At 43.1% G+C, this 18,397-nt stretch overlaps 1 protein-coding gene across 1 annotated transcript in view; it reads right to left on the reverse strand.

The window, feature by feature from the left end:
• Positions 1-357: 357 nt before the first annotated feature.
• Positions 358-18,397, reverse strand: part of LOC127591119 (contactin-3-like) — a 64,303-nt gene continuing 46,263 nt past the window's right edge. The window contains exons 15-23 of the mRNA XM_052050966.1: positions 15,330-15,488; positions 11,399-11,548; positions 10,685-10,755; positions 9,256-9,490; positions 8,770-8,879; positions 5,485-5,671; positions 3,772-3,884; positions 3,071-3,239; positions 358-1,260 (exon numbers count right to left, since the gene is read on the reverse strand). Of these exons, the coding sequence (XP_051906926.1) occupies positions 1,163-1,260; positions 3,071-3,239; positions 3,772-3,884; positions 5,485-5,671; positions 8,770-8,879; positions 9,256-9,490; positions 10,685-10,755; positions 11,399-11,548; positions 15,330-15,488 (1,292 nt within the window). The 3' untranslated portion in view covers positions 358-1,162. The remainder of the gene's footprint in view (positions 1,261-3,070; positions 3,240-3,771; positions 3,885-5,484; positions 5,672-8,769; positions 8,880-9,255; positions 9,491-10,684; positions 10,756-11,398; positions 11,549-15,329; positions 15,489-18,397) is intronic.

Here is an 18,397-nt window from a genome sequence, read left to right on the forward strand (position 1 = left end):
CCTATCATGTACACAAGCTCAAAAATTGTCATGATTCGGTTTAGGGACCAACAGGTGGCACTGTAGGGCTCGCCTGGCAGCTGCACACCTGTTGGTCATTTGGTAATTAGTTGTATAAAAGGACTCCTGCCCGAACACTCGGTGTCGGGTCATTGTTGCTTCTCGCTACTGTCATGTGTGTTGCTGTTTGCTCTTGTTTTCTGTCAGGTTTAGTTCATTGTTATGTTTTAGATTTAGTCATGGTTTTTGTTTGATACTTTGGACTTTGTGTGTTTTGGATTGAGTTTTCTTAGTTTTAAATACAATTCCTCAAATACACCCCGCTCCTCCCTCCTGCCTGCTTTTTGGGGTCCACCACCACCACCTTGCTACGTGACAAAAATACATCGGCACATGACCTAGTCATTATTTTGGTAATTATGTTTTAATGGTGATCTCTTAATATTTATCTATTAGGTGCTGTAATATAAAGTGCCATCTAGGTAGCTTGTGATGTATCGATCCTCATGCCACCGACCCGAAACCAAAGTAAAAGTCTGATTGATTTTGCACCGCCACGGTACTTGAAGACCTCTCTGACTCAATCTCCACACAGATGCAGTCTTGGTAAATGCTCAGTAAAATCCGATCCATCAGTTTGCGGGAAACCACAAGGACTGCTCCCAAGCATAAAAAAACCTTGAAGAGCCCTCATGCTAAACGAAGTGCTCCGTCATCAAATCACAGAAGGTAAATTGACTTTTATGACTCGGACTCTGGAACAGGACCGCCAACAAGCAAGTAAAGATGAAGATAGCTGTTAAGAGTCGCTTTCCTCTGTCAATGAGCTTGAAAGGCACGGATGCATGCGAAGTATTGTGCTCCTGCTTGCCAATTCGGAGGAAGAAAAAAAACAAAAAAAAAGACAACTTCTCATTTGCTCGCCTAGAATACGCAAAGATCTTCATTAATGAGGGTCTGTGTATGGGATCATAACAATAGGAAGGCTGAAACGACTGCGGCACATGAATGGAAGTAAGGCATCTGCATCATTCTCGAGTAGAGAGGAAACTAAAGGCCAATGCTTCCACTCCGCTTCCACCTCATACCCGCAAAATATCTCCAAACCAAAAGAGACGCATGACAACATGTAAATAAAATCAGACAAAATAGAGCAAAAGCATCACAGTGTCAACCTGAATGTCGATATTACAACAGGGAGGAGCAGGGTGGGCAGCGATGCGTCGGCATTCAAGGCTCTCGAGCCGCGAGCGCTCATACCTGTAGCACACACAGAAGACAGAGAGCCATTTCAAAACAAGCCATCTGAGCTAATCAGTTCTTGTCCAAATGTGATATCGCAAAAGTATAACCGGAAGATACACTAACAGATGGTTAAAATGACTTCAAATGAGGTTTTCGAAGGGTTTGAATTGGGCTGGCCTGTATCCTGCTACTCCGTTCAAAGGCTCGATGTCATTCTACGGTGGCAGTTGGCATACGACGGAAAAATGATCTGCTGACAGTTTGTGTGTGTCACATGAATACATTTTTTTGATGTTTAGTGAGTTGGTTAGACCACACACATTACGTGTATAGCGGAGACCAATTTGAATCAGAAAATCCTGTGTCAAGGATTTGTCATCAAATCGTCTTTTAGGAGAGATGCACGTCTAATATAAATCGGTATAAATCGGTTTGATGTTGCTGCTGATTTTTTGTTTTTGTTTGTTTGTTTCATTGAATCGAATCTCCTTGAATAGTTTGGCCTTTGGGGAGATTTTACATGTTGTTACATATTATTAAACATGACAAAAGTTAGCATGGTACCATATCGAATAAAACTGAAATTCCACTGACTCCAGCCAAATCAAATCGTTCCACTTAAAAATCGACCATTCTTGAATTGTATCATATTGCATGTTTCAAAATACATAAGTTGTCTTTCATTGGTGAGATGCACAGCCCTCATTTCCACGTCTTGAGAGACGATGCCGGGGCACATTCAAATTTTGTGCCAGTCCAGAGACTTCTTTACAGTTTTTCTTTACAGGAATGGAATGTGGGATGTGAGAGAAAACTAGAGTACCCGGAGAAAACCCACACAGGCCCGGGGAGAACATGCAAACTCCACACAGGGAGGCCGGAGCTGGAATTGCACCCGGTACCTCTGCACTATGAGGTTGACGTGCTAACCACTGGACTACCGGGCCGCCCCACGACTAATAACAATGACGATAAATATATGTTCTTCGTAATATTGCAACTTTTTACTCAGGAAATTCCGACAACTTTGTGCTTGTAATGTTTCACGTTTTATTCTCATACTACGATTCACACTCTTCAGATTCAGTGCGATTCCAACACACAGTCACATCTGTGCTCTATTGACTGACTTGACTGTTCAAGGATTAAAATGCCTTGTATTACCTGGTAGTTATTATTAAACCAAAGGAATTTGTTTTCATAATAAATGCGGGAACACCGGATCTATAAAAAAAGTTATTATGCTGAGTTTTTCACATTTCCCTTGCGCATACTTACCGTAAATGTAGAGGCACATAAAGAAATCAATTTTTGTCACACAACATTTCGTCTAAAACCTCCCTTAACTGCTTTTTTTTTCTCGGGGAGTGAGCATCAAAGGTAGCTTTATATGCAAATGAGCAGCGCCACTTGAACACGAGCCCTCGCGGAGTCACACAGCGCCGTCATTGCATGTGGTAATGCGGGAAGTCAACACCGAGACAGGGATGAATTGTGCCGTAATATTTAGCCAAATCTCAGCCGGTTCCAGCCCACTCAGCGGTATGGGGACTCAAGGAATGCGGTGTGTGAACTCCGGACCAAATTTGCGCCTGTTAAATGTGTGAAGTGTCTTCTTTTTGAGACCGTCTCAGTTCTCAGAAAATAGAGATCTTTCTAACCTCATGTCATGTTCAGCGTGCTCAGCGGTATGAGGAATCAAGCGTTGAAATAACACATTGCGTTTGAGGTGGGCAAATAAAAGTGTAGAAGTCAGTGTTTCCCTTTCATGCAAGCGCAAAAAGCTGTTTCCTTGAACCACTCAAAGGCGAAAGAAGGTGCTTACTAAGCTGGTGGACTCGAATGGCATCTGAAGCGGGGCCCAGGCCTCCTTCACTCAGGGACTGAATATGAATGATGTATTCATCGTCGACCTCAGGGAGCTTCAACTCCGCTGTTGAATTGGTAGTTGTGAGCGTGTTTACATCTTTGAGTTGACTTCTCCTGTATGACAACTGAAAAGGAAAAAGGTGGGTGAAATGAGCAGGGTCGGATCAGAAGTCCACACAGCCCATGTTCAAAAGGAAAGAGTTTGTGATCTATCTCTCTCTCTCCCTCTCTCTCTTTCTCGCTCTCTGCTTCAAACAACAGAATATGCAGAAAAGTGGTTAAGATCGAATGACTGTCTGTGTCGTATGCGTTGTGTTGTATTATTTTATTTTTTTATTTTATTTTTTTTATATTTATGACTGCAAGATGGCGCCGCGAGAGTGGCTGCCTTTACAGCAGCTCCTATGCTTTTGTTCTTCTTTTTTTCTTTCATAACTTTGCTACTGTAAATCTCTCAAAGGCTGGCGACGGCCAGAACTGCTTGCCAGTCAAGGCACATTTCCAAGATCACTGAGAAGGAACTGAACCCATGCGGCCCGTACCAAGGTCAAGGGACTACATCAAAGTTTTGATTTTTGCAATTCAGTACCGTTGATGGTAATCGAATACGTTGGTTAAGCATTGCACATTGCGGTGTTAAAACACGAAATGACTCACTTGGTAACCTGTAACTTCTGACTCTGACTCCAATGCCACCACAGGCTCCCAGTAGAGAGAAAGTTGGGAGCCAATTAGAGTCCATTCAATTTCCAGCGGCGGTTGCGATGGTGCTGTGATGTCAGATAGTTGCAAAGTTAGGAACTGTCCCAAAATGACGAGCTATCCTGTCATCCCAGTCAGGCAAGGATCAGAATAATAATAGTGAGCAAAACAGGGAGCGAGCAGGGTAATTTTACTTGCCATACGCAAGCTGTCTCGTGGTATGCAAAAGAATAACAATCGAAGCAAAGTTCACTTGTATTTAACTTTTGAGTTCCAAAAACTTAAAACAGTTTGAGTTTTTATTACATTCAAGGTTTTTCTTCCCCCATTTAACTTATATGAACAAATAATAAAATAATTGATGTATTGATTTTTTTTTTACACTGTAATTGTTTGAATGGTGCATCATTTTCCAGTGGTTTACAATCATATTAAACATACTTTGTAGAAATAAAAGCACTGCTTTGATCCATAACACTACTGGGTTTTAATTTCTGTATTTTCAGGACAATAAGCCGCTTTAGAGTATAACATGCATCTTCAATGAATCTCCAATTTTATAACTGTTTTCATATAAAGGGCGCACCGAATTATAAGGTGCGTAAATACAAGCTAAAATAGTGGATGTGGCTGCATTATGCATCCACGAGATGAAGCTACGCTAAAGGGAATACAATACAATACAATACAGCTTTACTTATCCAGAGCTTTCACAACCACTGCAGCTCTTACAAAGCGCTTTACAGAACATTAAAAATACTACGTCCAAGGAATCAGAATATTGATCCATATCTATGGCCTATTGGAATACAAGGTGCACTGTCGGCTTTTGAGAAAATTGAGTGCTTTTAGGTGTGCCTTATATTGCGGAAAATACGGCTGTCATCATAGTAGTACTTGGAGAGTATTAGTGTTTTGTATTTGTAAAATTGTTTAATAAGTACTCTATAGAGAGAGAGACATACACTCTCCTATTAATACACAACAATCCACTTTTGGAATATGTGTATGCTATATAGTAATTACTTTGATGGCTACCCTCGCCAGTGATTCATGTTAAATGCCACCGTGCACAACAGAAATAAATTCAACAACGAGAAATATTCGCGTGTCAACAAAGTCCATGGAATTTAGATTGAGCATTGAAAATGAGCACATACCATACAGATTTATGTCAAGTAATGAACGGACACGCCTAATGCACAAGCACATGCATATGTGTCGTGGGGCGTCATAAAGCATTTGACTGCCCGTCTCGTTATTCATGACTAACTTGCGCAATATAAATAAACAGACAAAAAATTAATCTGCAGAATCAGGAAAATTGCAACAATGTAACTCTGCATAAGAAAGTCAAGGCAGATGTGAACAGGTGGAAACCTACGAGCGTGAGTGCAAGCCAACGGGGGACAGGAGAACGAGGGGAATTTTTAGCCAAGTCTGACACTTTTCTAATGATCGAATAGAGAGTTTGTCATTCTTGCACTGGGAATAAGATGTACCGGCACTCGGTAATTGACTTTGTCTTCCCTGACATCGCAGAGAACATCAGAAACCCAAGACAGAGGGACAATGAACTCAGTACCCTCCATCGTTTGTACCTTGAGATAATCATCCTAGTGTAAACAAAATGAAGCAGCAGAGCAGCAGGGTGTCTGGAAGACTTACGAGGTTTTTTTGTGGTAACATTGATTGCAGGAAGGAAGGGGCCGGTGCCCGCTGTGTTGAAGGCGCTGACAGTCAGGAAATACTGCGTGTGCCCTGCCAAGCCGCTAACTGTCACCGAGGTGTGGTTCCACGGAACGCGAACCTTCCCCATGGTTTCTGGTTTTGTGTCGTCTTCCCAGTACACCACCTAGGCGGGACATCGATTGACGTAAACCGACTCGAACTGTTACGACTTGAAGTTACGGAAAAGTGATGAACAAAAGCATCTCATTTCGCGTGTGGCACAAAACAGTTAGGGGCGATTTGTTTGGGATCTGTCAGCATGTGGTCTTGTTAAATGATCACCTCCGACTGCATCCTCTGAAGAGAGATCACAGCATTCGAGCTATCCGCTGAGATGTGAGTCAGCCGGACTTTATTTTATTTCACTCGGAAGACATCTTATTATGCCAGCAAAGAGAAGAACAGTATGTCTGAGTCAAAAATGACTGCCAAAAACATCATAGATTTTCCGAGATATTAAACCCTTCGATTGGATGGACGCAGTGGTGCAGTTTTATCTCACGTCAGATCCCAAAACCATAGCTCAGAAGGGCCAAAACTAGTTTCAAAATTAGTTTTTTTGATCAAAGCCATATTTCAATTACACAATTTTTCAATTAGTAAAATCATTACTTTCTGGATATTTAATCTGGATCGACACAGTATCGTGTCATAGAAGTATTAACAATGAAAAATTGTTTCACAGACACAGACGCATCTAATAGCCTACATCCCAATACAAAATCAACACTCGAGTGTTTTACAGGGTCAACTTTAAAGCAAAACAGGTTTTAAATAAAAACTCATACGGTATTGTGACATCACACAAAGAACAGAATGTTTTTGCAAATTCAGTCAATAACACTGAAAGAAATAAAGCTACCGGTTGCCCCTTTGACACTCTCATCTCTTAGCACGAAAAAGCAACTTTATGAGACGGACAATTTTAAGCAAAATATGTTTGTTTTTTTTAGAAAGTCATATCATCATCACAATCTGCCAAGTCAGCGCTCCAAAGCATCTCCGGAGAGTAATAACCCTGTGATAAAAATGAACTTTTTGCATCACCCAAAGAGTGAGTGACTTATTATCATTCATGGCAACAGCAGACTCTACATTTGGATTAAAAATCAAATAGTCATATTCCCTGTAAGGAATAATGTCTCCCAGCCTAGGCTGTCCTTCTGTTTACCTACATTGAAACACCTCAACTTGATTTATATATCACTTTCAAACAACCATTGCATTGCTGCATACAAAGTGCTGTACGTGCAGGGAAAAAAAAATAATCAGACAATAACAACAGGTTTATGAATTCAAGATGAGCTTTATGATTGTAGCCTGGAAATTAAGTTGCATATTTTAGCAACAAATTATTTTTGATAATCCGGCGCCAATTGCGCTCGGCATAAAAATGGGTGTAACGTCTTGTTTGTGCCCACACACGTCTAGTCTCGCATGTTCGGAGCCACGTTACGCCTGTCTTGGAGTGCAGCCCTGCCACCCGACGCACCCTCTAATTTGGGAACAGAATGTAGTCAGCAATCGATGTCAAAAAAATTCGTGCCGGAATCAAGGACTAATTCAGCATATTTGTGAAGTGAGTTACGTGCTCCGCCTCACTGGCATGCCTGCTGTGCCCCCCCTCAGAGAATCTTGCAATTTGGTGAAAGAAAAAAAAAAACAGACAAATTTTTCGACTGGCTAAAAAGTGGGTTTATTTTGCAGCGCAGTTGGTCTAAGGCAATTTTGGTGTATTTAATCGAGGCACTGTCACGTCCCGTGTTTGCCAGCAGGGGGCAGGCTTCCTGCTTGCCACCTGCACACCTGTCACCCATTGGTGACTAATTACACATGCTTTATTTGGGCGCTCTGGCAGTCGACTCACTGCCGGAGTATTCCACGCCGTGCCAATTCTCTCGCCCATTACTTTTCGACTTTACCTTAAAGCCTTGTGGCTGTTATTGCGCGCCTTGAAACCCTCTCGTGTGAGATTATATTCGTTCACCTAAATTATTCTCCTTGCTATTTTTTCGCAAGCGTTTTCTGTTGTCTCCTTATTTATTTCCTGGTCCTTATTTTGACCAGCGCTTTTTGTTGTTCTCCCGGACAGGTATTTTGTGTTTTGTATTACACCTCTTTTGTTCTCTGACAAACCTTTTCTGTGTCTGCTATTTCGGGGATCCACTACTAGTTGTTTTTTGTTGTACACGAAGCGATTATCCTATCGCTTCGGGTACAACGTGACAGGCACAGGCAGATAGATTGGGGCATTTGTGGACGTACGTGGTTGGTATAAATCAATTCATTGAATGACTAAACATTCATTCATTCATTCATCTTCCGAACCGCTTGATCCTCACAAGGGTCGCGGGGGGTGCTGGAGCCTATCCCAGGTGTCTCCGGGCAGTAGGCAGGGGACACCCTGAATCGGTTGCCAGCCAATCGCAGGGCACACAGAGACGAACAACCAACCATGCTCACACTCACACCTAGGGTCAATTTAGAGTGATCAATCAGCCTGCCACGCATGTTTTTGGAATGTGGGAGGAAACCGGAGCACCCGGAGAAAACCCACGCAGGCCCGGGGAGAACATGCAAACTCCACACAGGGAGGCCGGAGCCGGATTCGAACCCGGTACCTCTGCACTGTGAAGCCGACGTGCTAACCACTGGACTACCGGGCCGCCTGACTAAACATTGTCACCTTAAAAATATTTGACTAGCACCTCAGTCACAACTGGAGGGAGTGGGGAGGGGAGGGTGTCACACTCGGACGGCGGGTGCAAGGCGGCCTCCAACTGCCCAGGTCACACATACGGCTGCCGACATAATCCGAAAGGGGGGTCATGTACAGAATCAAGTCTAATTTCTTGACGACCGTGTGGATTGGCCGTAAAAACGCGAGGTTTTAGGTTGCACAAAGGCGCAAATGCCCAGTTACGCCCAATTCTACTGGCCCAAGTATGTTGTGTGTGTCCACTGCATTGACGATGTTACCCTAGAGTGATAGCCAGCGTAAAAAGTGCAGGCACATCGTTTTCTTTTGTTGCAGTGCAAAGCGTTTGTCATTGTCATGTTGCCTGTCGCAAAGGTACAAAGCGGGATATAATTTTCGGCATTAGCAGCACAGCCAGTGTGAAGCAACCGTTTCCCCGGGCAACAAATGACCAAGTCGATGACGAATATCTGAATTGAATTGCGTGCAATTTCTGTTTCTCAACTGGAAAAAGTCAAAGGTACCTCATAGCCGAGAACCCTTTCAGGGGTGAACGAGAGAGCCTGCCAATTCACTTCGATCTCATAGGCTGAGACGCTTCTGGCCCAAACTCCCACAGGCAGCCCGCTTGGCTCTGAAGCAGACAATAGGAGGCGGATTTAGCATCATTGCCTTCTTACATCAGCACAAAGAATGAATCTGTTTCTCTCAACATGAATTCCATTGGTAGCCTTTCCAAGTGATGGCAATAACAAAACCTTTTCAAAGGGCGTCAACATAAATGTCAGTGCATTTCGAGTTTTCAAAATATGTGAAAACGTATTTCCAAGCAACCTTCTTGCCGTTTTGAACCCTCAATTTGAAGATTTATTTGCCTGCTCAGAACGCCTCGTGCTTTTCTCGAGCGCTTTGGCCGAAAACACTTCTGCCACCTTTGTCCTCATTTGGCATTCACAAAGTTTTGCAGCCTGACAAACATTTTTTTTTTCCCCTGGTCCTCATTGGCTTACCTATCTCCGCGGAGTAGATAGTGACCACGGGGCTGAAGGGACCCTGCCCTTTGCTGTTATACGTGCCGACCTTGACGTGGAACGGCGAAAAGGGCGCAATGCTTTCATTGCGGTACACATAGCGGGATGCGCCAGGGGCAGAGGTGGCCACGTGGGTCCAGCTGACTTCTCCGAAGGCGCGGAAAGCAATGATGTAACCAAAGCTTTCGCCATTCTGCAGTTCTTCAGGGACAGGCTGAGATTGAAACACAAAACTATAGTGATATTAAAACATATACAAACCACTCACGTTTATCCCGCCTTTGGGCCGATGCGATCGGTTTGTGTGTCCCTCAAATTGCTTTTGAGACCCACCTGACAATATGGAACGAAGAGAATGGCTTTAAAAGTGTCCAAGCTTACAACAGTGTATCGTTCCAATGAAAACGTTATTTCTCCTCTTACGTGGCGCTTAACAAATTTATGAGCCGTCCTGTCATAAAAATGAAAATGAAGCTCCCGACATTTTAACGGAAATGAGGAATTCCTTTATAAACTGCATTCACCTTTTTATACAAGTACGTTCAGCTCACTGGGGTCTAGTAATTAGAACAAGAAAACTCTACTCCACCATTGTAGTCTTTTATAGGTTCATTGTGGGGTTGTGGGGCTGCATACCAGGAAAACGAGAAACTGACACAAAAAAGTAGATCGTCAGAATTTTTTTTGTGTTAAGAATTAATCTCAATCAAAATTGCCTCGAAAGAAAAACAATGGAAATGTTTCATGAGCAGTGATTTTTGAAGGGCTGATGAAGTGGTGTGTAAGGACAGAGAGTCAGTTGAAAAATACAAAAAGAGTGCAGACTGCTCTTAATGGGGTCAGCAGTGGACTCTCAAGCCATCCATCCATTTTCTGATCCGCTTTATCCTCACAAGGGTCGGCTGGGGTGCTGGAGCCTATCACAGCTGTCTTCGGTAGTAGGCGGGGGGGACACCCTGAACCGGTTGCCAGCCAATCGCTGGGCACACAGAGACGTACAACCATCCGTGCTCACACTCAAACCTACGGACAATTTAGAGTGCTCAATCAGCTTGCCAAGCATGTTTTTTTGGAATGTGTGAGGAAATGGGAATACCCGGAGAAAACCCACGCAGGCCCGAGGAGAACATGCAAACTCCACGCAGGAAGGCCGGAGCTGGAATCGAACCCGGTACCTCTGCACTGTGAGGTCAACGCGATAACCAGTCGACCACCGAGCCGCTTGCTTTCTGTATCAATTACAATTAGCAATGATTGTAAGGGACCTGCGCCACCACTTCATTGCATTGCACAACTGACGAAAGAAGAGTAAACAGTCCAAAGTCTTGAAAATCCGTCTGCGGTTAGTGTGACAGTTGTGGGGGTTGATGAACTCTTAAAAACGAACAACATAAGATCGATGACTTACCTCCCATGTGATGACCAACTCTGACCTGCTTCCGCCTCCTCCGCCCACATCACCTGGCGCCGCATCAGGCACTACACAACAGAGAACTTGTCAACACCTCCACAAACAACACAACTTTTGAAAAAGAACAAAAGTACTCAGAGAGCAGAGACATTTGCCGAGGCTTCAAAGAGACAAAGATTTCACCAGTATCAGAATTTTCTCTGCATTCGAGGGAATACCATTTCACGAGACCCGCGCGATATGATTTGATGAGATTGAGGACATTTAATAGGCTCTCAATAGGATTTTCAATGTGGAATTTTAATTGCTACCATTTGAATCAGGTCTGGATAAAACTCATTTCGCAAATGTTGCGGACGCACCCAATTTGGTTCAAATCAAATAAAAGCGGGCAAAGATGTTTCAAAGTCTGGCTGTGGACAAATAATTTTTTTTATGATATCATAACTGGAAACAGTCTAATCAGAACATATGTGAGAAGCATCTTAACCCTTTCGTGCACAATGTGACCTGATAACAAGATACGTTATCCACTGCAGTAACCGCCATCCCTAAGAGGGTTAAATATCAACTTCAGACCCGAACAAAAACTGTCAATGAAGTTGCACATATGCATAATTGGACAAGCTGATGTCGACAAAAACACACTTTGTCTTTTTTCCTGTCCTGTTGTCATTTGCCAAATGATCTTAGACGATTACATTGCTGTACCTGCATCCTCTGTCCTTGTCTTGAGTGACACAGGGCTGGGTTCTCCAACTCCGACGCTGTTTCTGGCCAATACCCGAAACTCATACTCCACCCAGGCATTAAGATCCACCACAGTGGCCGTCAGGGTGCTCCCGTCAATTGTCTCTGGAACTACAAAAACACACAATTGTTACAACTGCGTCATGGAAATTGAGAGGAAAAATCCTACCTATGGCAATGGACTGAAAACTTGACAAATCCTCACACTAAGAGAAGTCATTCCACAACATTGACAAAACATCCATTCATTCATTCATTCATCTTCCGAACCACTTGATCCTCACTAGGGTCACGGGGGGTGCTGGAGCCTATCCCATCTGTCTCCGGGCAGTAGGCGGGGGACACCCTGAATCGGTTGCCAGCCAATCACAGGGCACACAGAGACGAACAACCATCCACGCTCACACTCACACCTAGGGACAATTTAGAGTGTTCAATCAGCCTGCCACGCATGTTTTTGGAATGTGGGAGTAAACCGGAGCACCCGGAGAAAACCCACACAGGCCCGGGGAGAACATGCAAACTCCACACAGGGAGGCCGGAGCTGGAATTGAACCCGGTACCTCTGCACTGTGAAGCCGACGTGCTAACCACTGGACTACCGGGCCGCCCTGACAAAACATTCATTTATAATAAAATGACCTAATTCAGTAAAATAATATGCTTGTTTTGTTGTAGAAAAGTGCAGGCAGCCTGGTGAGGCGCAAAGATTAGTATGCCATGCAGCCTCACCAAAGGAGAATGAATGTCGAGCCTTCCTGCTGTTTTCATGTTTTCCTCACGCTTGCGTGAGTTTTCTTCAAGTATTCTGGCCTTCTCCCACATTCCCCGTAAAAATATGTTCATCGAAAAAATCTGTAAATGTGAGTGTGGCGAGTGTTTGTTTGTCTCTACGTGTCTCTTGTGATTGACTGGACACCAGAAGATAGCTACAGTGTTGTGCGAGAATAGCGTCACATTTCTGAGGTTAATATTCATGGAATCTCTGCTGATGCAGATGAGCCATTGAAAACATTACGTTGGCTTGTGGAAAGGACTTTTAATGACCGTGAATGTGGAATGTGAGGGCCAATTGTGCGTTCCATAATCTGAAGACAATTTGGATGATTGAGAGTCGAGCTGTAGATTGGAGTCGAGACTCGGGAATGGTCACTGGAAGTTCAGGTTTATTGGTCTGCAGTGCAGAAGAGCAGCTGTTTGTTGCTCAACTATGAATTTATGAGCTTTGATTATGTAACTTTGTGTTCACCTGATGAGGTATCTGAAGGCAGAGTTCAAACTCTGTTTTGTTCTCATTTTGCTCCAGAATGCTGGACCGTGGACACTAATGGGACTTTTCTTTTTCTGTTTTTATTTTTATTTTCTTGCCTGTGCAGGCTTTTTCTAAATTGTTGGATCTTTATCCTCCGCAGGTTTCACGACAGACTCGACTTTTTTTCCCACACTATCCTTAGAACAAACAGTTTACTGAGATTAATTCACATTACCAAGTGCTGCAATAAATTATTGCAATATATGATTTTTTTTCCCCGCCACACCATTCTTTTGAAGGTCCCCGACAGAGTTGACATCCAAAAATTCAATCACACGGGCCAGTTCATTTTCATAATCACAACCGCATCGCAGGGCATTCATCAACAGGTTTTTTTGGGGCGGGGTGGGGCAGAATTTGCATTGTTAAATTACAGGTCTAGAAACACGATTGTTACATGAGTATTGTGTCTTGGTCTTGGTAATCAGACCCTTTTGTCTATGAATATTCCAGATGTAATTGTTGTAGCTCGCGACAAAAAGAGCTGCAGTGTTGTCTTTATTTTAAACGTACACTCGATTCATTCTTTAACACTCTCAGACGAACACAGACACGTCTCTCTCCAACAACGTGTCTACCTTCTTCTGTATTCAAAGCCAAAGCATGACCCTATTTATGTGTGGAGTTAGCATGTTCTCCTCCATGCTTGCATGATCTACGTCCCCCCCAGGCTGATTAATTGAAAAATTACCTGTAGGGATGGATATGAGTTTGTCTGTACAGCATGCGCCCTGTGAGTAACGGATAATCAGTTCAGAATGCTTCCGCTAAAAATAGCCTGTTAGTCTTGAGTTTCCCAGGAACCTTCAATGGTGAAAGAACTGAATTGAGAAAGACTACTTAAGCTGAATTGAGAGGAACAATATTTTTGAATGAGTCATGGCACTCACCACTTACTCAGATATTTTTTCCAAGTAGAACAGCCTTGTTCCAATAGTCCTTTAGATTCTGCTTTTGTCCAAAACACGTTTCTACCACATGTGCTTTAAACTAAATCTTATTTAATTTCTGGAACTCCAATGTTTAACTCAAGACAATTACTCAAGTGCATTAGAAGGCTCTCATTTGCTCAAGTGTCATTCTCAAAGTCTTACAATGTCTGTAATATTAAGAAAGAGCGTGCAAAAGCTAGAAAACAACATTTTCCCTGAAATTGTTAGCAAGAAGCGAAACAATCCTTGAGTCCTATTTGTTTTGGTCAACAAACTCACAAATCCACCAAAAAGGGGCAAAACTCTTCTCAACAGATAATTGCAATGAATCTGCCTGCTACCTTATTGAAAAAGTACAATCCATCATGTCAAATACAGCTTCATCACAAACCAACAAAAGGATCGCGCACTTAAAATCACCCACGAATAATTCAATTACCATGACAGAATTTGATACAGTGGATCAACAATCTAGAATGGAGTTGTTTCAGCAGTTGAAGCCATACCCTCACTGTCTTGACACAATGCCATGTGACGTTTTTCAAACAGTCGCGAAATCTATTCAAACTGAGTTCCTGAGTCAAATAATGAACAGTTCACTTTAGTGAGGCAGTTTTCCTCAACCCCTGAAAATAGCAATTGATTTTTAAAAAGCGCTGGATGTCTCCTTGTTAGCAAATCAGAGACCAATCTCAACCCTTTCTTTCATTAAAAGCAAGATAGTCGAAGACGGTGTGTTTAATCAACTCAGCTATTTCTTGAACTCAAACTGACATTTTGATAAATCCCAATCAGGTTTCCAACCTCATTGCAGAACAGAATCTGCTCTTAATAAAGATCTAAATGGCATAAGATCGAAGGCTGACGAAGTGGAAGGTGTCTGATCTCATCTTATTACATCACAGTGCAGTATTTGATACAATTCATCATAAAACAGTACAGTATACTGTTGAACAGGTGGGAAACCTGGGTGAGATAAAATGGAACAGTCCTAAAATGGTTCAGGTCCTATGTAGAGGAAAGGAGTTACTCTGTGACCAATGGAAGTTTGAATCTGATCAAATGGCCATGACATGTGGGGTCACTCAAGGGTCAATGCTTGGACCCCTTTTGTTCAGTCTGTACATTATTGCTGTCCTGTGAAAAACAGCTATGTCCAATTTTGTCATTAAAAAAGACAAACACATTTTTTACCTCATTATAAAAAACATTTTAAACGTGGCTCAAGATACAATACAAACAGGAACAATTTTGGACACAGCAGGCTGATAAGACTTTTCTAACTTTGATTGCAAGGAAGGGAAAATGCTCAAATTTAGCCCCATTTTCTGTATATGTCCTCAGCTTTAGTGAGGTGCCGAAAGTCAATTATAAACACCACTTCAGTTGCCGAACATGGCTCCTTGCACAATAAAGAGTTAACCCGATGAGAAGATTAGCGGCTTTTGGTTTGACTGACACAGGTGTGAAGTTGTTCTGGTGAGCCTGACTGACCACCACATTGATTAAGCAAGGCACCCCCACTTGTGCAGCTGACCTCCAACTCTGTCCTCTTTACAAGAGTTCGAGTTGAATCTCCCTACGGAGGGCCGCAATATGTCGGAGAAGGTGTGCAATTAAATGAGCGATTCTTTGAAGGGTTTCCTACCAGTGTTCACCCTTTGCCAGCCCACAGTGAAAAGCGTCCTGGTCTGAACGATGTAACTGATGAGAGGGCTCCCGTTGTCCCGGCCGGGGGTCCACACCAGCTGGGCTGTGCTGTCTGTCACCTCCTCCACTGTCACAGACTCCGGTGGGCTTGGCGGGCCTGGCTCAGTCACAACGACACACACATTGAGAGGTGCACAACATGGGTGCCCACACTCACACATCTCCAATGAACGTGTTGCCATGAATAAAATATTTCTCCCGGTGATCGTCAGCCGTTAGCCAAAAACCTTAACACCTTAAAATCAATATGAGCACGGGCCAATATTTCTTGAGTTTCGAGTTCGAAGAGAGGTGATGCCCTTCACGGGGAATTAAAATTGAATTCACAATTTATCCCGCGATATTCATTCAAGCCGCAATATTTCCCTTTGATGGCCCTCCTGGTAACTGATCGATGAAAGCGCAAACACGAATAGATGCCAGGGGTCACGTTAAAAAAGAAAATGAGAGTTAAAAATGAAAAAAGGGCTTCATAGTTGAGAAGGATCAGCATTTAATCATTTATTTCTATTACTCCTTCTTTTGAGGAGTGTTTCATCCTCATCTCCTGTTCCCTGTTCTAATGAAGATGTCAGCTCATTAGAAATAATAGACCTCAAGAGAGCTAAGAGGTGCACTGCAGAATAACAACCCCCCGAGCCAGGGCTCACGCACTAAAGTGGCTCTTAAACAGAAACATATTATATACTCTAATTATGGAAGGGGTTACATCTTTTTTTAACAAGCAAACAATAGGTTTTGTGGCATATTGAAATTGTATAGTCCACTGACATTCATTCATTCATTCATCTTCCGTACCGCTTGATCCTCACTAGGGTCGCGGGGGGTGCTGGAGCCTATCCCAGCCGTCTTCGGGCAGTAGGCGGGGGACACCCTGAATCGGTTGCCAGCCAATTGCAGGGCACACATAGACGAACAACCATCCACACTCACACTCACACCTAGGGACAATTTAGAGTGTTCAATCAGCCTGCCACGCATGTTTTTGGAATGTGGGAGGAAACCGGAGCACCCGGAGAAAACCCACGCAGGCCCGGGGAGAACATGCAAACTCCACACAGGGAGGCCGGAGCTGGAATCGAACCCGGTACCTCTACACTGTGAAGCCGACGTGCTAGTCCACTGACAGTATTTCCATATTCACCTTTTGTTCTCCACCCCGGTGGCATACATTTGAATTGAATTGAATTGAATCGAATACAACTTTATTGTCAAATGTGCTGTACGTATGTGTAATATAAAGCACAGATGAAATTTCTTCCTTCTCATTCATTCATTCATTCATCTTCCGAGCCGCTTAATCCTCACTAGGGTCGCGGGGGGTGCTGGAGCCTATCCCAACTGTCTTCGGGCAGTAGGCGGGGGACACCCTGAATCGGTCGCCAGCCAATCGCAGGGCACACAGAAACGAACAACCATTCGCACTCACACTCACACCTAGGGACAATTTAGAGTGTTCAATCAGCCTGCCACGCATGTTTTTGGAATGTGGGAGGAAACCGGAGCACCCGGAGAAAACCCACGCAGGCCCGGGGAGAACATGCAAACTCTTCCTTCTCAAAATAAAACAATTTGTACTTGAAACACAGATATTGATCTCAGTAAAAGTCATTAGCAGATCTTGATAAGAAAACTAAAAAAACACATATGGCCTTGCAGATAAATAGTAATGGCGACTCAAAAGCAATCATCACTCAATTCTACTACAGTATTCTTTATTATATTTTGCTGGAAGAAGCAGGAATGAGTTGCTGCTGTTCCCCAAAATGTGTGCCAATTGTTTAATAAGGGAATATTTTATAGATCTTTATGACTATAGATACGGCTCGGGGTAAACATATGTGGCATGAGAATACCTTGTAATATGGAAATGATATGGTAAATGTGACAGCCTGGGTAAAATGATCAAATTGTCACCTGTCTAGAGGACAGGGACAATGACAACAATTTTAGACCTCATCCACATGGTACATCCTCTTTAAGCACTGACTTTCCCGAGGGCCATCATGCCACAGTGTACTGTTTATGAAGTACTAACTAGAGTGGTATCAAAAACACTCCCGTGGTAAATATAATTAGGGGGGAGGGCCGGGGAAAGGGAGCAATAACTATTCCGGAGCGCCAAGAGAAAAAGATCATTGACCTTCAACGCTATTGAGGAGATAGTAAAAATTTACCTCTGCGCTGTGTTCAACGAAAATTAATTCAGTGTTCATGATCCAGCCAGCCTCCTAATACTTCAATGTACACTTTGTGGTCTAAAGTAGTCAGACACATCTTTCCGTAATGAATTAATAAATCAATCCGGGGTGAGCTGGATTAGGATGAATTACAAGAGATTTTGACGTCACAAATTTCATCTGGATGTATGGGATCAAATTCCCACAGAACCCCCCCCAACATCTTGAAGGATGTCTTCATGGAGAAATGGCAGCTGGTGTAGTTAGTCTCTATATTTCTGTTCATATAGTGTATCTCAACCTTTGGTGACAATCCGTGTTCACCCCGTGTTCCACTTCACAACTCACATAACAAAAACAATTTTCCCCAGCATCATAATTCTGTGTTTTAAAACAAAAAAAAACAAAAAAACAAAAAACAACCTCAAACTTAGAGTTCTCATAGAAGCACATTCCCCACTTCTGCATGTCTTTCCTCCCTGCTGCTGTCAGACTTCCCAACCAACGTTGCTGTCATAGTGTGTAGACTCGTGATTGAAAATATGTGTAATTGTCGTTCCACCGCTGACAGTTATGATTGCTGGTTTCATTTAAAATTGCATCAACTGTATATACTGCATTGTTGATCCAATGCGCTGTACAACCATCACACGCATTGCCACTGCCTACTTGCCGCTTTACATGACAGTGTGTGTAGCATACTGTCGTAATTTCAATTTCATGATCAACTGCTCATAACCATCCATCCATCAATTTTCTGATCTGCTTATCCTCACAAGGGTCACGGGGCGTGCTGGGGCCTATCCCAGCTGTCTTCGGCAAGTAG

The sequence above is a fragment of the Hippocampus zosterae genome, chromosome 2 (assembly GCF_025434085.1).
Source record: "Hippocampus zosterae strain Florida chromosome 2, ASM2543408v3, whole genome shotgun sequence".
In the NCBI taxonomy this organism is placed as follows: domain Eukaryota; kingdom Metazoa; phylum Chordata; class Actinopteri; order Syngnathiformes; family Syngnathidae; genus Hippocampus; species Hippocampus zosterae.